This window comes from Embiotoca jacksoni, unplaced genomic scaffold (genome assembly GCF_022577435.1).
Source record: "Embiotoca jacksoni isolate LCO1_2020_lvr unplaced genomic scaffold, fEmbJac1.0.p SCAF_6, whole genome shotgun sequence".
NCBI classification, from domain to species: Eukaryota; Metazoa; Chordata; class Actinopteri; family Embiotocidae; genus Embiotoca; species Embiotoca jacksoni.
The window spans coordinates 7,582,163-7,608,475 of NW_027185414.1; the positions used below are offsets into that span (position 1 = coordinate 7,582,163).

Below are 26,313 nucleotides of genomic sequence, written 5' to 3' on the forward strand. Positions count from 1 at the left end.
TGTCAGCAGTAGCCGGTGAAGGCATTAGCGTTCACCTATAGAAAACCTAAGACAGCGTCTTGTCTGAGCTCTGTAAATTACATGCCCTTTCAAGTGAAATTCCTGCTGTATACAAAACAACTTACCAATCACTGAAAGACTTATGGGAAGAAAGTTTGCTCAGAACCTGCAATCTACTTGGTAATTAGCAGTGAATGTCAGTGTCAAAGGACTACACCAATAACTGATAGCTCTCTACATCAAGTACCGGAGTCCAAATGGAGCTTCTGCGATTGCACTATATCAATGCAAATTGTACATGTCCACACAAAAGTGTTTACTTTTCACTAAGTACCACTACACTGCCAGATAGAAGCCATCAGTATTTGTGTGCGTGAAACAGGGGGCACAGAGTCACGCTCATTCCTAGGTAAAATAACGAAATAAAGTCGGCTGATATGTTGATGGATGATGCTTTCAAATGAACAATTTGAGACAACAGTATCCTGTCCAAATTCATGTAAGTGCACTAAATGTAAGCGTCAAGCACAATAAAAAAAAAAAAGACATGATTTAAAACAAAGCCCACATATGGATAAACAAGGGAGGATTGAGCAGTGGCTTAGAACCAGAAGACACTACATCCTCTCAGCTATACAGGAGACTTGACTGCACCCCAGGCATGTCACAGGAAGTGGATGTCAGGTCAAAGGTTCAGTGTGTGCTGTGTCCATCGGCCAAATAGGGTCATCTGTGTTGGCTTTATATTTTTTAGTCTAAAATATTATCGTTTCGTTTTTACAAATGTATAATCATGAATAAACTGAGGAAATGTCTTCGTGGTTCTATGGCTATCCTGGGGTTAGCTACAGCACCCCCCTCTTTGACGTCCCCTATGGTACCAGCCACTTTCTGGGAGACAAACTTGTCACTCGCTGCCCCTGCTTAATGTTTTCTGTGTCTTTCAACTAGCTGAAAGTATTGACAGTTAGTTCTAATAAAACACCAGCACCTCTGGTATCATTTCAAGTATGAAAGCTCTAGCAGACTCCTATACATTTCTACATAAATTCCTCCTGGCAAGCGCTGCCTGCGTAGGCTTCTTAAGAGACTATTTGTATCCTATGAGGTACTGGATTACAGGATTTGCATTTTAAAGGGTGCCTGCGATGGCAGCTGGAGGAAATTAGTGAATGCAATTGTAACAGAGCAAAAAAAGATTTGTAATGTGAGTCAAGTTAGGTAACCAAAATGACACACCTGCTCCTTCCCACCACAAATCCTTAAATATCTCTAGAAATGCAGCAACGAGGTTACACATACTGTATAGATATGCAACCCTGATACAAATCTACTGTGTATTGTGTGAGCCGGAACAGCCTTAAGCCTTTGCATTTACACAGAAATTGTTTAACTGGCAACAAAAAGACCGGTTCAGCAATAAACCATGGCACATCTGAACCCATTCCCTCGTCTTTTAAAGCTTTTATGTACAATACACTGGTTAATCTGATTAATGTCCTTGGGTGAAATTATTCCTATAAAGTGCAGGGAAATTACCCGGTCAAATTTCTCTGCATGCCCAAAGTGCAACAATGGCAGGATTTCAGGACAGAAATAATAGATTCTGTTTTGATTCATAGAGCATGGAGTTGTCTCTCCCAAGGGCCTGCCAGGGTTAAACTCTGATCTGTACACTGTGACTTGCTCAAGGCTGCGTGTGTTGTGTTATTAAAAAGAAATATTGCTTCATAAAAAGCATCTGCACTGCAGCCATGACTCCTGTTAATGCAGACTGTCGCTGGAGTACGTCTCTGGGAGGGGAAATGGGATCTTTTTCTTTAATCTATCCTCCGATTGCAAAGGCAATTAGTGTTTAGCATGTGATCCCACGACCCTATCCGTCAAAGAGATTGAAAGACACTTTGGAGAGAAATGTTTTCTTGTATTGTTGCTTTGGGCTGTTCACCTGCTCTTTTCCTGGAGTTGCATAATGGACTTAGCAGGACAGCCCAGTGTTAATATAGACTCCGGCATCCTCTCCACTGGTCATTTGCAATGCAATTTGCAATTAAAACACTCTGCAGCGGCCATCTGGACATGGGAGCACTGAGAATGAGAAAAGGACACATTACCCTTGAGTCCTACTCGTGGGGAAAATGTGTACCTAAAGGGCATGTAAAACCTTTTTAAATTCAGTGTCTGGACATATAATGTCGTTTACTCTGCAGAAGAATGGGGCATGCATTTACTCTATTCTTGAAAACGAATGACTTTAAAATGCAGCATAAACCACACCAACTAAATGGTACTGGTCCACAAAGTGGAGTCAGGGACTATGGGTCTGAGAAACTTCCACTGCTGGCATCATCTCACCTGTAGCCCAGATATGTTTCATAATTCTGCATACAACACGCAAAGACCTTATCAGATTGTGCGTCCGTACAACCTGGCAACACTTCCATGCAGCTGTGACAGTGTTCACCACGGTAGTCAGTAGTGAGCTTGAGAAGTTTGAGAAGTCCGGTAGGTGGCAGTGAATGTTCTCAGGTAGGGAGGGCAGGTTGTGAGGGGGCGTGTGTTCCTCTTGCACAAGCGCTCCCGTGTTGCGTAGTCTGGAAACCTGACGTCGATTGCAGCCGAGGCAGTCAGAGCGGCAGCAGCGTGTGTGTGTGTGTATGTGTGTGTGCGCGCGCGCGCGTGTGTGAGTGTGTTTGTGTGTGTGTGTGACAGTGACAGGAGTCGCGGCAGGGCAGAGCAGAAAGTGCCCGTGGCTGCTCTCCACCGGCTTTGCGCACTCCTCCTCGGACCGCCAGAGTCGCACGAGACCGGCGACACGCTCCGAACCTGGCCGCGTGTGACCCGAGGATCCCACCGCGCGACGACCAGACTCGGGCTGCGCTGGCAAGAAAGCTGGAACTAAACTACATTCATTGACTTGTGAGCGATGCACTGGCAGCATGGCCAAGTGGTTCAAGGAGCACCTAGGATTCAAAACTACCAAAGCACCCCCTCCGGCGCCTCCAAAACCGGACTACAGACACTGTCACACCGGTGCGCCCGGTGCGCCTGGCTACCAACAAACAAGCTCCGGGGCCACCTTTCCGAGTCCCGCTCAGCCGGACATCCTCGCTGCTTACAAACTACAAAAGGAACTGGACTTCGAGGACCCGTACACTCCGGGTGGAAATATTTCATTCGGCTCGAGCTTGAACACTGTGGGGTCGCCGGATATCAAGTATGTGTCACCGAAGCACCGACTTATCAAGGTGGAAACAATCGAAAAGAGCAGCCCGGCTCCGGGTGGGGGTGTCACAGTCACCCAGGCCGTAGCTGTAGGGAGTGTTAAATCTCCCACTTCACCTCCGTCGGACCACGACAACAAGGAGAAGGTGGGTGAAGTTTAGTCCAAGTGTTAGCCTGTGGCTAAGTAGCCTGTAGGGCAACAACTTTTCTTCTTCTTTGTCCTCTCCTTTCTTCTCATTAATATCCCCAGTAAACATTTCCACTTGAGCCTTATTTAAAAAAAAAAAAAAAAAAAAAAAAATTCCCTTAAAAGTAGCTCACACAATTAATTTTTTTTTTTTTAATCATAAAACATATGTCTGTCTCTTTCCTTAAAGAAAACGTGGTTTGTTCACGAAGCACTTGACCTCCTCCTGGAAGTTGTGAATCGTTACAACCGGCTGAACTTGTTATCACAACGGCTGTCCGCACAAGTTGCGACATCCGCCTCTGTCTAATATCTAACCTGCAATTCAGGGAGTGCTGAGGAGGGAACCGTCTCCGTCCTGTACAACACACAACTCTATGCGCGAGCTGAACAGCTCTTTAACACCGAGAAACGGTCTCTTTTGCTCACTTTTTGAGTGTTTAAAATGCAGACAAACTCTGCAGCTGCTGGGCGAAATGTGAGTGGATCTGCATCTTATTCCCAAGCAACACTGTGATCCAGATTTATCCACGGTGCCTCTACATTGACTTTAATCTAATCGTATCTAACTAGACATATCAATTTAGTGAATGTTCTTTGCAGTGATGCCTGCAGCCTTTTTTTTTTTTTTTTTTTTTTTTTTTTTTGGGGGGGGGGGATTACTTGTGATCAGTTTATGGATATATGGCTTTAATTTGAGCCTCTGTTGGCACCATGTTCTCTGAGCCACCACAAGCCTGGCACCTTTGCTTTTTTTTAATTATTTTTTTTTAACGTGCCTAAAGTGAATGTGAAAACAGACAGACAAGACAGAAGGCATTCACGGTCTGTCTTGCTGTCATGTCAGGCTTCTCAGGAATTCATACAGAGGGTTCATTTGGAGAGAGCTGAGCTGTTCGGTGTCAGTGACCTTAAGGACATGCTGCGAGATGAGCGTGATCTTGCTGAGGAATGTTTTCAGTGTCTACATAGCTCATTAACTGGAGGAAAAAGCGCAGCCCTGTGAAAATACACACCGAGCACTGTTTCCTCCTCAGGTTGTGCCCCGATCACGACTGCGCTCCGAAATGTTTGCGGTCCTCTTGACTTCACCTTCTTGTTACTTCCTCCTCCGCTCGTGTTTGCTTTCGCACCTGTCTTGGGACATGTGGCGAGTTCACAGTTGGTTTTGATTCAACACTTTTATTTATATTCCACTATGTCTGCAGCCTGTCACAGGAGCGTTACATTTAAGGTAGACTGTGCTTCTTTTTTTTTGTTTGTTTGTTCCCATCACAGTTTTTATGACACAGACAGTCATCTGTGTTTCCCATATACCCTAAACGCAGAAATCGGGAACCAAGTGAAGCTCGTATAATGATATTCCACCGCGATGTTCGTTTTCCGACACCGTCAACCACTGTTTTCAGCGGCCCTCGTGAACTTGAGTATGCAGGTTTAAGAATCACACAGCAATGTGTTATCAGCAAAATTAGCCGGAAACCCAAATTTCCACCCAGCCTCTGCAGCTGTTCATGCTGATTAAACAGATTATAGTTGTCTTAATTGAGGCTTATTCAGATCTCCCTACGTGAGGAATACAGTTGCCTCTCTCTGTCTCGGTGCACATGTGGCTTTTAAAGACAGGCAGTTGATTGCATAGTATGGACTAAATACCTCACACGCAGCAGTATGAACGATGTTATGGACAAGCTAAATCAGTACTGACAGCTGGTGGGCTTAAGCAATATGTCGAGAGAAGGGTTTAAGTGTGTCTTGTCAGGTGATGAGGTTTAAATACAAAATGGTGCCATAGTGCAGAGGGAAGTGAGACGAAGCAGCCGGAATACCTCCCGAACGCGTCGCCTCGGAGTCTCTTTTTGGTCCCATTTGGTTTGTTTCAGGGTTAACTGTTTCTCAAAAGGAGCAGTATGCCACATCGGATCGATGACAATTGATATTGGTATCATTTTTTTTTTTTTTTAAATAATTACAAAAAATTGTAATTGTGAAAATGGAAATATTCAGACTTATTGCCGTGATTACATTACACTGATATAATGTACACTAAGGGCGTAACTTATGCACAGAAACAAGACTCATGGCTGAAAGCGACTTCGAGGTGGTGGAGGATTTAGTTCCAAAACGGAGAGCGACTTCAGTAGTACCATTGTTTTGCTAAATGTTTGAAGGCAGACTGTTATGTTTATACTAACTTTTAAAACTATCACACTTATTTTATTGCAATGCTTTGTTCTTTAAATTAATGAACAAATATTTGTCATATCGGGCAACATCATGGTGCAGTGGTGTGTGATGGGTGGGTTGGAGCCGGCTTCCCCTGCATGTTGTCCCTGTGCCTCCGTGGGTTGTCTCCAGGTGTTCCGGCTTCCTCCCGCGGTCCAAAGAAAAGCGTGCTCGGTCAAGTTGATGTGAGCGTCCGTCTTTCGGTGTTGGCCTTGTGATGAAGTGGCAACATGTCCAGGATGTACCCGGTCTTCCCCTACAGTCAGCTGAGCCTCATGACCCTGTATAGGATAAAGCGGGCATAATAGATAATGGATAGATGGATTTATGTATTTGTTATCTGTCAAATATATCATTATCCTGAAATATTTGGGGGGGGGGAGGGAGGGAATTCGGGTCATATCACCCACCTTTAGTCTCAATATGTATTTCTCTTTTCAACCAGTAGATGAGAAATTTAAAGAAAATAACCCTCACAAATATGTCATTGTACTATTTAGTAAGTACTCCACAGACTGTTGTGAGGCTTTGAGTTCAACCTTGAGGATTACAGTTTATCTGGAAGCTGAGGATTTTCTCTCTGGCTGTTTCTGGTCTTGATAATTGTTTGTAAATCCTTGTTCGAGCAACTCTCCAGGTGAGGATTTAAAAAATGCTGTTAATGAAGGATTGTCCCCATTTTATACAGACACTCAACAGTCTCAGTGGGAGGATGCACTCTGCAGTTTGTTGCATCCTTGCCGACCGGTGTTAAAAGGTTGAAAGCGGGTGGTGGACTCGTTTGGGGATGCTTCATATTGAAACGGCTTTATAGCCGCCTCTCCCAGGTACTCTGTTCCTACAAACTAAGAGCTATATCTGGACAATGATTGCATGTATCTCTAGCCTGAAACACACACACACGCACGCACACGCACACACGCACGCACATCAGTGTTTAAGTAATAATTCTTCTTGCACAGACTAAATGCTGACTGCTGAGAGAGTAAAGAGCACACACAAGTGTCTTAACTGCACTGCTTGGTTACATTGATGTTTTAATTACTTGACTCATGAATGGTAATTATATCACTGCTTACCTAATGCCTGAAATGCCAATAGCAGAGTGAAGGGATTTTTCCTCAGTCCATTTCTATTCACTACCCTCCATTGGCAGAAAAGAAGTTTCATGCAGTTATATACTACATATATTTTCTTTTACATTTTCCTTGGTCTTCTGTTTCCTCTCACATCATTTTAAGTCTGTGTATTTTTTGATCTTTTTTTTTTTTTGTCCTCATTTAGAGTTGCACTCTTCATATGGCATAACGGAGCTTCATTTTGATGCAGATTAATGAGCATTACTCAGTTTTCAAGGTATTGTGATGTGTTTTGTTTTTAATGATGCCAAGCCCTTCACGGCACAGTGCGTTGAGAGAGATGATCAATTATCATCCTGCCTTGGAACTAATTAAAGGCCTCATCTCCCAGCTCATCGCTCTACTCAGCACTAACACAACTTCTCTCAAGGACACCCGAAGGTGATGTGGGAGTTCCAACTCCAAAAATGTGTAAACAAAAGCAGTGGCGCGGAGCTGATGACGGGCTGCGGCATCCTTGTGAAATGCCGCCCGCCTTCATCAGTATCTGCCAGTGCACCTCGGAAACTGCTGTTTCAGTCTAACTTCAGCTCCCTGCAGGGCCTGGGGTCTTTCTGACTTTGCGATCCCGCAAGCCAACTCGCATATCTATCTATAGAAGCATGCAGTTGGATCAGACTCCCAGAAAGTTGTTGTGCAGCCAACAGAGGCATCTGGATCGACAGATTTCCTCTGTGCTTACTTTCCCTCTGTGCACACTTTTTTTTAAATTTATTTATTTTTTGCAAGACCTCCCTCAGCATTTCAATTGATTATGCCGGAGGTGGAAAACCATTGTTTTCTCCTCTTGTTGTGTTTTTGATCCTGCATGGATGTGTGTTTTTGAGATTGCAGTATATCTCAAAAAGTAGTCTACTGATTTTAGTGAAATTTGAGGACACCACTTTCCTCAGCAGCAGAGAATGGAGAACTCTTCAGTGACAGTCGATGGGCCGTTTTGACTGTTTATGCAGGTTCAAATTGTGATTATATGTCAGTCATGTGCAGCTGCCTGTTTTGGGTTGGAACATGGGTTATTTTATTTCAAAATAAAAGAATGTTAAATTCCTTGAATACCAGTCCAAACTGTAATATCCGACGGAAGAGTTCCTCGACTTCCTTCCTTCCTTGTCTTTTGCATATTTTGAATTTATGTGGCTGAGTAATTGATCAGCTTGAAACTTGAGATGGTGCCCTGCAGTCTGAAAAAGTTCTTAACTACGCCCTCACCAGGTGCACCACCTGCCATGCTACATTCTTCCCGCGTGGGTAGATGCATCTTGTTTGACTGCGGCGTCTGTTGGTGCGTGGCTAAACTCTGCTCGGCGTCATTTCCCCACACCCTGAATATCTTCACTTGGCCTCTCACCCTGGCACTCCAGACATCACTGGAGTTTTCTGAACGCATCCCACCGGCCTCTCCCGCTCTCATCTCTGCCAGTGATAGCAGAAATGTCAAGCACAAACGTCAATATCACCTGGGTCTGTGAGAGTGCTTTTCTTCAGGGAGCTGGAAAATGGATGAAAACATCAGAGCCCATCATGTTTTGTTATAGCTCCCCTTTTACTTGCAGCTCTCTACCTCTTCGTATCAGACGGAGGCTGGGGAGCTTGATAGCAGGCCTGGCTGGATGTCGTAGCTGTGCGGATTGGCCTCTTTCAAAAGACTGTTTATTTGTTCTCTTTCCATTGAAAAACAAACAAACAAACATTTTTTTTTTAAGTTACGCCTGCTGAATAAATACATCATATTTTTAAGTAATGTTCCAGTGCTGTGACAGTTGTATGCCCAGGTTGAAATAATCAGCAGACTGGTGTGAAAGCTGTGTTGTGCATGTCTTGTCTCTTGCAGCTGTTGTTTTTCATAATCATGCTCAGTGGCGGTGGGCACATTGTGAGTCACATCTTCAAGTAAGTGGATAATGATTTTGCTAATTATGATAAACTGTGTAAAATAACTTGGTTGGTGTGTTGCTATGACTACTCTGACTCATAACAGTCTATACTGTGATACTGTAGGCATGATATTCTTGGCATGATTGTGAGATTTCCAGTTTAACCCAGTGTCCACTGAGGTGTCAAAGAATGCCGTGTATTTCCTGAACTATTCTAATCATCTGAAGCATTTTCTCAAACTCATCCTGGCCACTTAAAGACGATAAAATACTTGGGTTTATTTACCTGCTGCCCAGAACTGTTCTTTTTATTCCAAGCGCGTTTCATATTCCCAGTTTTTAATATGTTTCACCGTCCAGTGACAAAAAGAGCATTACAAAGCATTCCTGACCTCAACAAGAATCCTGGAAGGCCACTTTGAAAGGAAGGAAGGAGCACAGAGCTGAACAGCATTCCGCTTCAAGCCCCGCCTCCCCTGAAGCAGTATGAAGTCATGTTGTAGTGGAAGATGCGCTGGAAGCCATAATGTAATGGTTGAGCACAGAAAGGTTCGGCTTTTCATCAAGATATCATTTTGGCAAATCCGTAAATCCTATTACATTTACATCATGACACTGTAATCCAGCATCACTGAGTGTAATAGCCAGTCATGGTTAAGTTTTATATACAACCATCCCACCGCATGTGCATGGAAGTTATAGGCCTTGGAAAAGATGGCCTTTTGCCATTGTTTGCTTATTTTCTTTCCTCCCTCCATCTGGGAGCCTTCTTTCCAGTTTAAATAGTCTCGCTGGAGTCTGCTGGGTTTGTTGCTCGATTTGCTCTTTTCTAGCTCTGTGCCGGAACATCAGTCGTACGATTCCACCAGGTCACAATTAGCCTGCAGACCGGAGCGCTGCAGCTCGGGCCGCTGGGGAGTTGTAGACACATGGCTCTATTTTGTTTAATGACAGTGTGTGTAGCTGAATGGAGAAGGAGGGAGCCCTGGTCTGCAGGCAGATCGTCACACACAGATTAAAAGGAAATAAACGAGTTTGCATGCCATCTGAGACACAAAGGGACGATCTGCATGAGGCAGTGGCTGCTTTTTCATTATTTTTGCTCTCCGTTACCTCAGTAAAAACGATGTAAATTTCTGCAGTTAGCAAGTAGTTATTTTTGCATCAAAATACAGTATGACGTAGAGGTCATAGAGATAGAGACTGATTTGCCTTTTTATATCCTGGCTGTAAGTGCAGGCTTTTGCTTTTGTGTCACACTGCAGGAGGCAGCCAGACTTCCGTCTTACAAACAGAGCTGCCCTGTGATCTTCGTGCCCACCAGGAAGCTAAACACTTCCATTTCTTCTGAGTGGGACTCCAGAGTCTTATTTCATGCTTTCTGTGAATACGAAATGAGTCCAGTAAAAGATCTGAAGCCTGTTGTAATGCTGCTCAGACCTGTTATTTACTCGCACACGGTAACCTTTCGCTCTTTTTGTTTCTTAAAGTTAAACTTTTCCATTGTTCGTAGTTGTTGTGCTGATAGGAATATGTGGCGAGAAAGCAAACCATTATCTGCAGTTGTTTGGTGGAAAATAAGGAATGGCTTGGTTGCTCCAGGATTAAGGAAGTGCTCCCTTCCTGACAGGAAGTGTTTACAACTTGGTGACATTCCCTTTTTAACTTGACAAGTCTGCACTCGCCCCTCTGCGCAAACTGTGGCTGCTGCAAGCTTTCTAAAATATAACCAGGGTTAATGAGCTCGGCTGTTTCGACTTGAGCAATCTGGATGTCGGAAATGGTGACAAATGGTGATGGCACATAGCTGTTTGCGTGCACCACTGAGGGCTCTTTGTGGAAACAGACCTGTGATTGTCCCTCACTCAGACCCAATATAGCCCTTCTCGCCATTTGCTGTCCTGCTCGGAGAGGTGGGAAGCCACGTAGCAACGGCAGCGGTGTGGGACTCCACCCTGCGCTCGCTCTATTGTCAGTGTAGGCGACGTGTTGGGACCTCAGTGCATCCTCACCACACAGAGGCTATACGAGGCCACAGAGCTTCCAGCCTCAATCATGACGTCCAGCTCGCATAACATCACAAAATCTCCCAGCGCTCGTTTACGGCCAGACTGTGGCTTGCGTTTCCTCCCCGCTCGATGAATCACTCTTTCAAAAATCAAAGCTTCTGTCCCAGTGGACCTCATCGTGTTTTTAATTAAGCCCTACTTTCCTAATTGTGTCAGTTTGAACTTATAGAAGCCGTGGTAAACAATAGTGTTGTTTGTGACTGCACATTGTGGGATCAGTGCGAAAGGAAGCAACTTGTCCACCACCGTATATGTCGGCGTACTAGTGTGTGTGTGTGTAGTGGGCAGACAACTTTATTATTGCTCTTTGCAGCCCACGACCACATTCTCAAACAGTATTTCCATAAGAATTCAGACCGTAGTGAAGTGGGAAATTGGTGTTGTCACGTTGAGGACGAATTGCTCGTTCTCACAGGATTATCATATTTTATAAAACTCCAACATTCCGTCGTGGCACCTGAATTATTCTCGACTCTTGTGCCGCACCGCTTACTGTATGTAGCAGAAACACTGCCAATAAATCTATCACACAGGGATGGGGGACAGAGAAAGGAAATTGGATTTTGTCAAGCGTGTCGTCAAGCACTTAATCTTGAATATCTGTCGCATATTAAGAGCACCTTCATAGGGTGCAACCCGCGGCCTCCTCTTAGTTCTCCACTGGAGGTCTTAAGTGGCTGCGTGGCGTGTGTTTCAAAGAAGGAGGTCCTTCGGGACAAGCTGAGGTGCTTTTGTGCTTCGCCGCCTCGGGTGATGACAAAAGACGCATTAATTCATCAGGCGACGAGAGCAGCCGTTGTAGGAATTTATTGAAAAGTAAGGGGGCGCATTTAGCCGTTTAAAAGTGTGCAAGCCAGAGTATTACACCTTTTGTAAGGAGTGGATGAGGGGGAACAACAGTTTCCCTCAGCGCAGTTTAGTCTGTTTGTTTGAGGAGTCCCAGTGACACACAAAATACATCTTGCGTGGTTAATTGATCCAATTCGTAATTGCGACCTTTTGACCTTTTTTAAATGACACAAAATGTTTGTTCCCTCGGGGCTTTAAGGGTCAAATTTGGCCCAAAAACGTAATTGTTTTTTTTCAGGAGAAAAATTAGCTTTTTGTCGTTGAGCTATAATTGAAAACAAGCTATTGTTTAATGTGTTCATTTTGTGGACACTGTACGTATAAAGAAATACAGACATCCTCAGGAAGACACAAGACAGCTTAATATAATTAGAGTAATTGTTTTAGCCGTATTGTTGTTGAGGTGATGTCTGGGTTGCGATGTTGTGTGTTAAGTCTCACCAAAAGTAAGTCTGAGGGCTGACATTGCAGACGGGGGCATTCTGGGATGCTGCAGTTTTCTCTTCATGGCTTTTAAAGATGCTTTTGGGGGCAAATAATAAGATATGAACAAGGCAAAGGCAATAGTCCAGAATTTATACAATAAGATTCTGTTAAACTGTACATTGGAATTTCTCAAAAGAAACCGAGAGGCAAAATATTTAACGTTGCGGAGTGGCAGCTGTCTGCACAGTATTTAGATAGTGGAGGATGCAGTGGCAGATTCATGCTTTCCTGGGGGGGGGGGGGGGGGGGGGAAGTGTTGTACAGCTTCAGTAGATAACGAGAAAGTTAGAGAAAATAACATGTAAATTACATCTGCTTGTGGTATCTTGTATTAACAGAATTCTGTCATGAATATATGACAAATGACTCCATCAAATGCGTCACCAGCAGTAGTTTCATTTTGTTGTGTTTTTTTGCACTGATATAAAGGCAGAAGAAGAAAGACGGCTATCATGACGACAAAGGGAAATGACAGATGATGATCCTATTTTTGACTTCCTATTTTATTTTACTCCAAGTAGAGTTTCTGGAGGTTCTCTGTGATTGCCCAAGAACTCACGAGTATCAATTTGGGCAGACTGGATGACTTTTGAAACTGATTTGAATGAGCACTGATAACGAACATGAGACATCCTAATTGAGGGCAAGGACGAATCGTTTCCCATGTTTGTACTTTGTATGTATATATGTGTATAAGTGTGCGAAGGGTTCTGACAAATAACCTTAACCAGCTGTATACCGGATGTAAGGTGCCATGAAAGCTTGAAAATGCCCAGTAACCCAGCGCAGTGGTGATGTGGGGGACTAGATGATATTTTACGCTTTCTTTTCTTTCTGGCTCAACTATTTCTCGCATTGCGGATTTTTGTCCCCACTGAAGTGCGGTGCACGGTATCAGCATCGCTGTTTGCTGCATCTGGAAGCATTCTCAGGCAAACTGGGAGCAGCGGCAGCCTAAATAACTTGTGCCAATAGAAGCAGCTTCACCCTGGTGGCGTGCGAACGCCGCTCCACATGGGCAAGAGTGCAGCGATCAGAGGAACCAGCATTTAATGTGGTCTAAATCTTAAAGGGGCGGGTATATGCGAGTGTGTCTGGGGGGGGAGGGGGGTAATAAATAAGTCGACACCCACTGCACAGATGTCTCTGAGGAAGACATGTGCAAAACTGATGGTTGAGCGAGGGGAAGGCTCGTGGTAGATGTTGCGACACTAGATGGTTGTATGAAAAGAAAGTAGAAGTGCTTTCTTTATAAGCCGAAGCCTGTTTTTCTACTGTATCCGGTTGTACATGTCCCCAAGAGGTGTATGAGGTTTTTAACTTGTTTCCCTGAAGTCACAATTTCTTTTCCCCCTTGTCATCGTTGTTGATTTACAAGGATGAGTAGCATGCTTACTGACATCGAATTGCTGCTCTTGAATGATTCTCCAATTAGATCAAAAGCAAAGCAAATCAATATACCTGAAAATAAGCAGAATTTTTCTTTTTTTTTTAATCTCGAATGAAGTGGCTCTTCATTGCTGCATGGACCGCAGCAGCTTGTGACTGATTGCAAAACAGCGCTTTTATAGCAAATATATTAATTTGATTAGCTCCGTCTGCAGACTCCCTAAGTAGGCCTTTAAAGGAGGGGCATCACTCTTCCAAGTGCCCGCAGAGGCAAAATGCTGGAGCTGCAACCGTGTTTCTTAGGAAATATTTCAATAAAGTTTCATTAATGTCAGGTCTGCATGGTGGGAAATGCACTCCTGCGCTGTCTCTCCTTTTTGAGGCGAAGCCAGTTTTCCGTCTGCCTAATCTGCTCGGGAGATACAAGACCCAGCAGGATTCTGTCTTCACAAGGGGCCTTCAATGAATTCTAAACAGATTTGTGCTCGCTTCTTAGAAACATGAAAGTATCTTATTGATAGTAATTGTATTATGTCAACAAAAGTGGCGACCATTTTTGTTTAAATAAATTGCCTTTAGGGAAATTGCCTCTACTCCTGAACGTTCTTTCTAGAAAAAAGGTAGCAGAGGTACTTCGAGTCCTGAGTTTGGCTCGACATGAGCATTTGAACATTTTCTTTTTCACCCAACAGGAGTAAACAGATGTCAGTCGGTTCATCTGTGCCTCCTCATCTCCCCTCCCTTCTTTAACATGACTGTCTGTCCTCACAATGGCGGCATGTTTTCTTTTTTGTTACACCGAACAACAAAAGAGCAAGAGCGACACATTTTTTTTTTTTTTTTTAAATGCTTTAATGCAATTGAGCTGCTAAGCACTGAGTTGCATTAGGTTATCAGTGGCTGAGATCCCTTGTGGCATGAGACATAAATCACACACGTCAGTCCTCTTTCTTTTTTTCTTTTTTTCCCTTCCTCTTCCTCCTCCTCCCTCTCCGGCATGCTGACTTTTCCGTCCGTCTCAGAGGGCCTTCAACCTTGACTGGCGCTTGACGCATTCAGTCCTTCCAGGCATTAATATCATAGTCCCGTGTGCATGTTTTCAGCAGGAGTGATGCTAGTCTTCATTTTCATCTTTTTTTTTTTATGTAATTGAAGATGTCACATCTGGTTGTCGCCCGGGTAAAACATCTGCCGTTTCATTGCAATCGTTCCGACTGATGATTGTTCTAAAATGCCAACACTGGACATGCAGCCTGCTCTAAAATGCAGCAGCCTATTTTCTAAACCAAAAATCCATCCATGTGCTCAAATTTCAACTAATGCAGTTTCTGAAATTTTTCTTCTTTTGCTCTTGATTGTCTGATGAACCGGCTGACCACATTACGCATTAAGGGTGCAGGAGGAGAATCGCAGCCCCGTATTTTCTCACTTCTAATGGAAGTCCGGGGCCCAATCGAATTGTAATCCTAGAAGCTCTAGCTTGGTCGAGCGCTGAGCCAAAGTGGCAGGTGCCTGTTATAGTCTCCCTCCGTTGCTAATGTTCTCCCCGTGTTCCCACTGATTTGAAGTCGGTGTGATCGCCTGACAGCAGGCGGTGCATTTCAAGAAGTCTGCTCCTATCTCCTTTGCGAGCTGCCAAAACTCTGGCAGGTGTAAGACATGGCCAACCAGGATCTGAGTCGTGGAATGAAAGTAATTGAGCTCTCTCTCTCTCTCTCTCTCTCTCTCTCTCTCTCTCTCTCTCTCTCTCTCTCTCTCTCTCTCTATGCTGCAGACCAGTGAAAGACCCGGCTACCACAGGGACTTGGCCTAAACCCGTCAGGTGGCTTTGTAGGATTCATATAGACTTGCATCACAGCAAAGACCAGATATATGGAGGTGCTGCAGTCCTGTGCTGAGGAGGAGGGGGAATTTTACTTTCATGACATTTGTGACTTGGCTGCAGTCCTGACACACCCTTGGCATGCCACAAGGCAGATGGTGTGTTCCCAGGCGCCGCCGCCGCCGCTCTCTAGGGCCCCTCTCCTCACTGCTGTTGAGGAGTCATTACTGCAGTGGGACAGGAAGGACACATTGGAACAATTTGGAAATAATAACCACCTCCTCCACCCTAACATGATGTAGGCTGCAGGGGCAGGGTGATGATCAAAACTCTTGATGGTTCAAATCCCCAGATGCCCAAGATGAGTCTGTGTAGGCTAAACTGAATAATGCTCTCTCCTGCTTGTGGGCGACAATAAAAGACTGTAGACGTCACCGGTTTGTAAAGGTATGAATGTCACGCTGGGTGGAAGTGATAATGACCGTATACTGGAGCTCAGACAACCCTCCTTGATGATAAGATACTTCTCAAACAAACAACTTACATGAGTCACACTTATATTGAGATATTTTGTAAGACATTTGCTTTGTAATTCAAAATGAAACTGAAATGGAAAGAGACGGCTTCATCTGGCCATGACTGATTTCTTCTTGTTTCATTTTTAGTCAACAGTAGGAAGACGGGGAAACAGGTTTGTCATCAACTTAAATTAGCTTTTGATGGGAAAAGAAAAGTTAGGTTGTGTTGCTGACTAAAGTAAGAACATGAGCCCGGTGCTGAAAAAGAGTTAAATATACACGTGCCTGTAAAATGCCTTTTTTATGACGGGTCTTTGCAACCGTTTTTTAAGCATGGACGAAGGGGCCTTAATGAGGATGATTGTTGTGGATGTATTCCTTAAATCAGACCAACAGAGATCTTGATTGTAGCTTCCAAACAGAATATTTGTATGTTTGAATAATTTAAAGGGTCGTCCAAATACAGAACGGAGCAGAACAAACAAGATTGCCACTGATTGCAGAAGTATGTTTCATTTTTGGAGAACGAGCAGCATTATAACTTGGTTGAGCCCGATGTTGACCTTTTGACCTTTTCGGCCCTCGTGTACCTAACACTTTTCTTTAGACATTACCCAACTAAAATCTCCAAGCCACGTATTTATATCTTATCTTATACATATTGTCCTTTTCATAGAGCACTTCTCTCTCGGAGTGCAGGTTTCCTTGTGGTTTTCCAAAAGCAGAATGTGAGGCAGGACCTTTGGTCTTTCAGGCCCCTCTGCTGTGAAACCAACTTCCAGTTTGGGTTCAGGAGGCAGACACCCTCTCTACCTTTTAAGATGAGGCTTCAAACGTTCCTGTTTGATAAAGCTTACAGTAGTTCAGGATGGCCCTCTATCTCTTCGTTATGCTGCTATAGGCCTAGGCTGCTGGGGACCTCCCATGATGCACTGAGCACCTCTACTCTGGTCTCTCTTTTCCTTTACCCTTTACATGCCACCATTGCATCCCATTAACTTTGTCTTCTCTCTCCCATACTCGGTGCTTTTTCCTCCCCGTCCTCTCTCTCCCTGTACCTTTCCTCAGGTTTCTCTGGCTTCAGAGCTGTATGCCTCCATACTGTGATGCTTTTCCCCACCGCTCTGCCCACTGTTTATTGGTTATTGTCTCTCCCTCCGCTCTTCTCTCACCCCAACCGGTGAAGGCAGATGGTCGCCTTCCTTGAGTCTGGTTCTGTCGGGGGCTTCCTCCTGTTACAAGGGAGTTTTTCCTCCCTTCTGTCGCTCATGTGGGAATCGTTGGGTTCCTCTCTATAATACTTTAAGGCCTTGACCTTGCTAACCGCCAACCTTATGATTAGTGGGCAACCCACTCTACTATCAGAGTCACAGCCGCCCTACTGTATAAATCAAGTTTAATTCAGTTGAAAAATTGAATAAATATCAACCACTTGAGGACTGAAAGATGGCTGCATATCAATCCCCAGCTACTAGTAAAAATGTAGTGTTTGAATGTCAAATGAAAGCTTTGGTTTTTATCCATGGTTGCATTTAATCTCTCTGTCCAATCCAGTGAGAAGTTTTCGTCACACACCCGGCCTATATTTGTCCCACATTATGTCAACAGGAAAGGCAAAAGGATGATGTCATGCATTTGGAGTGGCTCCACACATAACTCAATAAGTAATTGCCATTATTTCCTGAAACATGCCCAAACATCCTTTGGCCCTTGATGAAGGTGCATGAAGGACTAAGGTGGGGGGGATCTACCAAAGTACCCTTGAGCCCAAACAATTAAACCCAGTACCTTCACATAATTGCTCAGTGACTGGAAACTGTGGATTGTGTTCATCTGTATCTACATATCAATGTCGGGTCACTGTTGGGGCCATGTCGGTTTTGTTCGGGTCATTGGATTCAGTCTATGAGGCATGTGCGGAAGAAAAAATTGAATCGCTATGATAGGAAAGAAATGCCTCGCACCGATTAACCAGTGAAACATCCGCCATCGTCGTTTCAATCCAGTATTACGGGGTCAGAGTTACCTATGATGAAGATGATGGAAAAAAAAAAAGTGATGGATAAAACGCTGACTGTGTGCAAGCAACTGTGCGACACGTGTTGCTTATGCTAGCAGCAACTCTTCCAATGCGATGAACCGTTTTAAGCAGACATCACCGCGGTGCGTCTCTGGACAGCGCTGGGAGGGGAGAGTCTGGTCGGAAATAGCAACTCCTTTTTCCAGCAGCGTTTAAAAAGCCTCTCCATGTAGATTCAGATGGGGCAAAACCCAGAACTAAAGCGCTGGGGGTGTTTGTAGCTAAAGGTATGTAGCCCTATGCAGTCGTGGAGGATGTGGGATTTCAGGATATAATAAAATACTTAAACTGAGCTATAACATCCCATCCTGCCGACACTTCAGCAGCACCGTAATTCCCAAACTGGAGCAGCATACACGACAGGGAATTGTCAAAGAATTGTCCAGCACAGCCTTCACAGCTCTCGCTACAGACATGCATCCCTTTAGAGTGGGAGATTAAAAGGTCCGTTTTACCGACACGGCCCTCTTTTTGGAGAGTGTGAGCATCTTTCTGACCTCTCACTTAATGTTGATGTTCTTTACATCTGTCCTTTTAATTCAGATTTGACAATCAGGGATGTTTCATGTTCCTTATGTTCTTATAGCCAGAATTTTGCAAAGGCAGACAGTTGTTCACTTCTTTTTGCCGAGTACATGGAAAGCACTAATGTGCTGAACTGAACCGAAAACCGGGACCACAAAACCGTGGTATGAACCGAGCGGTAACTCCGTTCCACCCCTAATCTGAGGCAAGATAATGTGCAGAAAGTGTAAGATCTAGCATTTGAAGTGTTTTATGCCATTTGTGGATTTTGGTTTCAAACCTCGAGCCACTCTGCTACAGTATGTGGACCACAGTGAGACGGGCACGAGCATATATCTCTCTCATTTAGATGAGTCATTGTTTTTTGGACGTGAGGGTGACTTATTGCTAGGTTTGTGCTGTGTTCACTGTATCTGAGCTGGGTTTGGCACACTATGTAATAACTGATGGCTGAGTTTCAGTGCAACAAGGTGTGAGATGGTAATGACGCTGCGGTTGGAATGCATCATTTTTTTGGGGGCTGCAAAGCTTATCGGAATAACTGAATTTTTTTTTTATCAAATTTGTGAGTGAAAAATGTATAATTTTTGTGGCACAAAAACAAACCAGGACAATGTTTGTTTTGGATTCCCCCCCCACCCCCCCGCTTGAATTCACAGAAGCAAAACGTATGAGGAACCCATAATAATAGTTATTTTCCCCAAAACAGATGGAAAGGGAAGACTGAGGAAAGCCAGTTTAACACACGGTAGCTGCAATGAACCCATCCGTGGTACTTAACTTCCTTTGCTATTATTGCCTAATCCATGTATAGAGGGGATGATCTGTGCGGGGATATATGTGCCAGCATTTCTCTGTCTAGTAAACAGCTTATAAATTATCCTTAGTGAACTTTGTAGCATTTAAGACTTTAAAACTTTTCAAGATATCTTTTTTTTTGTTGTTGCAAAAATGTGTGTGTGTGTGTGTGTGTGTGTGTGTGTGTGGGGCACTCTCATGGGTGGCCTGCATATGGAGTTTGCTTTGAGGGGAGTGTGCTCTCTCTGTGGCAAAGACGGACAGCGGTTGTTCTCGGGAAAGCTGGCTTTGGTGGAGGCGCAGCACGGCGGGCAGGAGGCTCAGTCCACCTCCAGTCTGCCCCGCCCGGCCCCATCCATCAGATGAGTGATGAGCTTGTTTATAATGAGACCAAATCCCTTCCTGTTACACATGAGTCATCGGGTGTAGTGCCAGTCATGTACACATTCACATGCTCGCTGAGGTGTTTTCATGTTTGTGCCCTGGTTTTAACCTTAGGAAAAAAACCTTTAAAAAAAACAACAACAAAAAAAAGCTATGTTTCCAAATTACAGAACATGCAGTGGCCTTCTCCTCTGCCCACTGATTGGCAGGACTAGACTGTCAGGAGCCTCAACAGAGGAAAAAGTGCACTCTCTTAACAGCTGGTCTGAACTCCAGCAGTCACACACCCTCATTCGATCCAATGTCCAAGAGGACAGATGGCTCAGATAGGCTTTAGTTTCTTTCCTTTTTAGATGGAAGAACTTTACTTTTGAAGCGGTAGATGACGCAAACATTTCAAGGAAACAAATATACCTCCAAGGCACCGTAGACGCCGGCTTGCTCTGCTCCCTAAAGGTTTGAGCTATATTTCTGGGTCTCGGGACGTCCACCTAATTGCCATCTACTGCACAAAATGCTCAGCAAAAAAGCAAGACTGCAATTAGCTGTGGCTCACTGCCAGCGCAGCATAAATCTGCCAAATTGTTTCTCTTAAGAAAGCTGAGCAGTTTTGGTCTTCTTTCCTCTACTTTTGAAATGTAGGCCTGTCACTATGGCTATCATATAATTAGGGAGACCAGCAGTAGCGGAGAGCGTGCTGTAAGGCTAAAAGCTGAGGCATTGTGGTGGTGTGCTGAGGCATACAGAGGTGGGGTGTTATTTATGTGTTTCTCCCTTCATCCTCTGGCTCGCCTCGGTGGATATCGCTCCGTCCTGTCCTGGGCAACAGCAGTATCTGTCATTGCATCTCTCCTGACACCATACCCATGTTATAGTGTTCAGCAGAGCAGCGAAATGAATCCCTCTCATCCCTTTTGTCCTTCATTCTCACAATTTCTTGTTTTTTTTTTGTTTTTATATCTTGCAGCTCATTATCCTTGAAGACTATGCAGACCCTTTCGACGCCGAGCAAGCTGGCGGCGCTCCGACCACCACGGAAAAAGTGACAACTGAGAATGACGGCTACATGGAGCCATATGAGGCCCAGAAGATGATGGCAGGTAGATGAACACTTTAAACCATCACTTTTTTTTTTTTCGTGACACCTTACCACCTCTACCTACCTTCTACTGGGGTGCCCCAGTAATTGCAAGTCATGTGACACGTCATCAATTAGTGTCCTTAGCATGGCTCTCATGTTGTATGTCTTCGTAGAGTGCTAATTAATATGCGGTACGATTTTAGTTGTATGAATTAATGAAGAGGCTCAGATGGCCCGATGACATTTTACATGACAGGTGCAGCAGAGCAAAAATGACTCGTGTGTCCCAAAAGATGTCAAAACACTTTTAAAAGCAGCGACTTTGCCCCTGAAAATCAGACAATCACCTAAATGATGCAGTGTATGTACAGGGAGTGATGCTCTTTGGATGTTTGTTTTTCCGCTCAACTGTGTGTGCACATGGAGACAGCCACTTGCTGGGATTTCCAGGAAGGCTTTTTAGTTTTAGTTTTTTGAGACAAATAAGAATTTAGCCGAACCACATTCCCCACACAGCTTTGTCACCGTGCATTCATTCGGTGGCTGAGCACGGCAGTGACTAAGAACAAGGAGAAAAAGAGACGAGAAATGATGAAAAATATGGAGCAAACAAAACATGAGGCAGACCTTAGTACCTACGATGGGAATGTGACAAAACATGTTTTGTATGAACGTCAGACTTTAAATGGATGTTTGTGGAACTGGGGATTGACTACCAGATAGATATTTAAAGCCTTGATTTACCGACATAGTCATATCAACATCTACCATATACCAGTATGTCTCACCATCCCGCCTATTGCTCCCATTGCTCCCACTAAGGCAGGACATGAGTGTTTCTGTCCCTCCTTGGCAATTTTCATTTAATGGGCCTCCGGACAATCTCTTGTTTTCATCTGTCTTACTGGTTTGACCTCTGGCCCTCAGCAGCTGAGTACAAAAACTCAAAGATTTATCACCTCTCTCAAAATGAGGAAGCAGTAAAAAAAAAAAAAAAAAAAAAAAAAAAAAAAAATCTCAACGAAGCTTTTTTGGTATCACTTGAATCTTGAACACATTCCAAGCTTTTTGTTGCTTTTGAAATTAAACTGGACAGAGTTCTGCATTTGTCTATATTGGCATATTATACTTTTCTGGCAGCAGAGCTCTGTTTGATCTGATGATGTCTTCTGTTTATTTCTCCGGTTGTTTTTGTGTTTGAAACCTGAGGTGGTATTGTTTTCAGGATCCCATCGATTGGTGTTTTTTTTTTTTTTTTTGGAAGGGTGTTGTTTTGAATAGATGGATCTCTGTAGCTCTACTGTCAGCACTTTATTATTCATAAAGATCCGTGCATATCTATTCCCTGACGATGGACAGATAGTTTCACATTAAATACGACATTTAATCTGAAAATGCTGTTTGGATCTTTAAAATTTGATGAGGGGTGAATAAAGACTTAAAAAGAAACAAAAAATGAACAGGAAACTAGAGAATAGTGTGAAGAATAATTCCAGTAAATGTCAGACAGAAGTGACTTAGGCCATTTTTATGACTATGGAGTGGATTTGTAATCTTAATTCATGATTATAGCCTTCATAATATCCAAGTCAAATACATTTGTGTGACAGTATAATGTATTATAATGGGTGACTGAACCACCTCAATGAATTTTCTTTAAACATAAATGTCTCTGGGGCAGAAACACTGAGCACAAATGCTCATTTTCGTTCCTTTTTTTTGTTTTGTTAAAAAAAGAACTACTCTCCTCCAAATTGACCCGGTTACACATTCACAGTTGAATGGTGCCCAGTTTAGCCGCATTTGCGCAGTGAGGGGGTTAAATGCCTTGCCCAAGGGTATCGCAGCGACTTAATGAGGGTCAGGCACTTTCACTTTCTCCCACTGTGCAAGGCCTGACGCCTTCACCAGTACATCAGCATACTGGCTATGGCTGTAGAGTAATTGCTGCATCTCTCATTCTGACAGCAGATTGATCAGGCAGAACTGCACACTCAGAATTTAGTCACCTAAAAAGTTGAAAGAGGAGATGTTGCATGCACTGCTGCGCTGCAGCAAAGAAAGGACCTCACGTCTCTTATTCTGGCAATTTCTGTCACTATTGCTCTCTTTCATATTCTCTTTCTGTCACTCTTCAGGCTAGACCGTCTTTTTTTTTTTTTTTTTAACTCGGTGACAACCTGCGCTGCGAATAATAACCGAGTTTTCTTTAGCTCTCAGACTGTTCTAGCTGCAGCTCCAACAGCCTTCCTCTCTCCTCAGCTCCTGCTTTCACAGATGGGTGCAGATGGACACCCAAACATGCCAACGCAACACAAACTTTTTCTATTTATGGCTGTCAGAGCAAGTTTTTAATTATTTAATTACTGTCAACCAAATTAATACCATTCATAAAATGGTCAGTCTGCTTCCTCATAAAATGGACTTTTAACTGTCTCTACTTGTAAAACTCAAAGGTGTGTAAAGGGCAGTTTCTTATAAAAACATGTTCCCAATTAATTCCAAGAAATGGGCAGAAATAAATCACATGCTCTGAAGTTTATCTTCACAAACAGCCAGTAGGTTTCAAGTTTCTGCATACGATTTATTTGAGAGCTGCTGTCAAGTTGAATTAAAAAAAAAAAATAGACACACATCACTGCTGTGCCAATTCAGTACTTTTGATTTCCTGATCAATCACATTATTCATATAGATTTTTATAACTTTTTACCTCGATGTACATCTTTGGATATCCTTATTTGGAGCTCATATTTTTTTTTTTTTTTTGACACGTTGGAACTGGGCACCTCAGACTGGTGTTTGTAGTGTTGAGTCACTACTTGTGGTTTAGCACTGCTCTTAGCAGAGATTTGGTGATGATCAAGTAGTAGGCTGCTCTGTAAAGCAATAATGTGACTAACCTGTTCCATTACTAATTACCCACATTGAGAAGTCTCCATAATTACATTTAGGTACATGTGACAAGCAACTATCCAGAGAAAATATTGGGAATACAATTTGCAAAATAATAGTGTCATCATAGGAAGTTGAAGTGAAGAAGATTGAAAATCTGCAGCTTTTAGTGATTTCCAGCAGACTTTTTATTGATGACATCTTCAGACGAATCACTTCCTGTGTGCCAGGATATTATTTCGAATAAAAACCCACCAGCCAGTTCATGTTCAGTATAGCAAATGACCTGAAGGTAATTACTGGTGTTAGGAGATTAGATAAACGTGTTGTTTACATTGTAATGCTGCTGCAGGTCATTAAAATCTTGTGCACAATTTTCTTTCCTAACTTAAAGTTCAGGCACCTCAGATTGAACAATGATGTCGCAGTTGACGTAAGTGCTCTCCGACTCTGACATCCCCGTGAGCCGCAAGTATGAGGTCAGCGCGTGTGCTCCGATGCTGATTTGAAACTCCTGCCCTCTCCTTTGCATTTTCCATTTCATGAGCCGTTGCAACCTCATGATGTCATTGATATTGATTATAATGCATTACCATGTATTTACTGCAAGCGATACAAGAACAAGAGGACCATTCATTATGGACAGGAGTCAACTTAAAGCTTGTTTCAGTCTTCCTACACTGACGTGACTCTCTTCATTGGACGCCATTTGGCTTTGGAAATATGCAAAAATATTGCAGAGTCTTCTTCCAGTCTTTCAGAGAAACTAATCCTCCGCAGCTTAATTGTCCACAAGAGAGGAAATTAACTTCAAGGCACACCGTTCTGCTGAAGTGCACCTGTTCTTTCTTCCAAGTCGTGCTTCCTTCATTGTTTTTCATTCGTCCAAAATTACATTTGAAAGCCCGCAGACCTCAACGAGATTACTGTGTCGATGCAGTCACACAAGAGGACGTGTTTTTATTTGAAAAATTTCAAGTAGAGTTCTGTACAAAACTGGAGGTGTCATTTTGAAGATACAATTATAATTCCTTGATTACACAACATTCACACCTTAAGCACACAAAGGCGAACACATAGTAGGAGGTGTGGCATGTAAGGCCTGAGGCGCAGAGTGCCACAGCCGTTTACATAACAGAAGGTGTGTGTGTGTGTGTGTGTGTGTGTGTGTGTGTGTGTGTGTGTGTGTGTGTGTGTGTGTGTGTGTGTGTGTGTGTGTGTGTGTGCGCGCGCGAGCGAGCTCAACTGGCCTCTGCCCATGCCTCGTGTGCATGTGCTGTACGCTCCATGTGTCTTTTTCCCCCCAAGAGCCGTCCTTAGTGAGGTTGAGCTGTCTGATTTATCAGCCTGCTAGACGGGCATGTCACAACTTCCTTAACCTGAAAAGCCAGCCCCCCCCCCCCCCCCCCCCCCACACACACACACACACACACCACCCCACCCCGTAAGCTCCTCCGCACTGGCTGCCGGCCGCTGCGCCGCTCACCGCACCACCTGCACTTCTGTGTAGACGTGTGCACCGCCGCGCCGTCTTCACAGCGTTCCGTACGCCTGCGCGTTTCCAGAGTGCCTCGGATGTTTGTCGTGTCTGCACGCGTCGGCCGTTGCGTGTGCTACCTTTGTGTCCGTGCGAGTCCGTCGAACGTGCGTGCTGCTCTTTCCCCTCATTGTGCTGTGGCGTGAGGACATAACTGTGTTTACAGTTTGTGTCTTTTATGAGAGTGTATGTGCAACAGCTTTCACACTTGCTCAGAAACTTCTTTCTGTGTTTTGGTGTCATTTTCACGCACAAATAGACACAGATGTGTTCACAGTAACTCATGCGCGCGCGCACACACACACACACACACACGCACACACACACACACACACACACACACACACACACACACACAACACGCGTACGTCTCCTCAGCTCTCAGCATGGCCGTACCCAGTTTTCCTTTAACACGAGCAGCAGCGTCTAATCATTGCGGGAAGAATAGTTTGAATCAACTCCTGTGATGTTTCTTCATCCGCTCCACTTGACTTCATTCCGTCGTACATCGTTGGAGCTGTTGGGACTTGTTACACTGACAAGTACAAGGGGGCTGGACTAGTAGTAGGGCAGGACGAGCCCTGCAGTACTAGTTTCTCAATGAACACTCATTCGTCTTCACACTTCCCGGTGAGCCAGGCAGGCAGACGACCATGTGAGAGTTTTCCCACAGTACAGAGGAGGCCTGTTGTGCAAACAGCTTGCATGATCGATCTCTCCCGAACCAACTCCTGTCCAGCCCACTCACCAGTCCTCCAGCCAGAGCTACGCCACTGCACCAAAAGTGTGTGTGGAGGTGTGTATGTGGGGACAAATATAACCCCTCTGGTCTGAAATCATTTACGACAGCGGTGAATTTATTACACACCGTGTCAAAGTTGTAACCTCGATTTGTCCTCATCCCATCTCTCAGGTCACGCGCCGTCATTTAGCAGAAGAGAGTTGTGCAACGGGGCCGGAATGCCCAGAGAGAAAAACCTTGATGTTTTCCATAATGGTTGACTCATGGTAGATGACTGTTCCTTATTTCTTCTTTCCCTGTGTTTGAGAAATATGCTGGGAAATGTCTCCCGGCACAGGCACCTCCTGCGCCGCACTCCCAATGATGTGAACACTCGAGTCCGGTGCCAAGGAGATGAGTCATTAGCAGTGGAGTTGATTATTTCAATTACTCATGATAGTGTGGTGCCTATGCCTATGTTGGCTCTACAGTATAAATGCCAGGAACATT

General features: G+C 44.0%; 1 protein-coding gene across 4 annotated transcripts in view; it reads left to right on the forward strand.

Moving 5' to 3' along the window:
• The first annotated feature begins 2,611 nt into the window (after positions 1-2,611).
• Positions 2,612-26,313, forward strand: part of LOC138212788 (SH2 domain-containing adapter protein F-like) — a 104,733-nt gene continuing 81,031 nt past the window's right edge. For all 4 annotated transcript variants that reach the window (XM_069173343.1, XM_069173345.1, XM_069173346.1 and 1 more), the window contains exons 1-2: positions 2,612-3,371; positions 20,539-20,671. In XM_069173343.1, the coding sequence (XP_069029444.1) occupies positions 2,940-3,371; positions 20,539-20,671 (565 nt within the window). In that variant the 5' untranslated portion in view covers positions 2,612-2,939. The remainder of the gene's footprint in view (positions 3,372-20,538; positions 20,672-26,313) is intronic.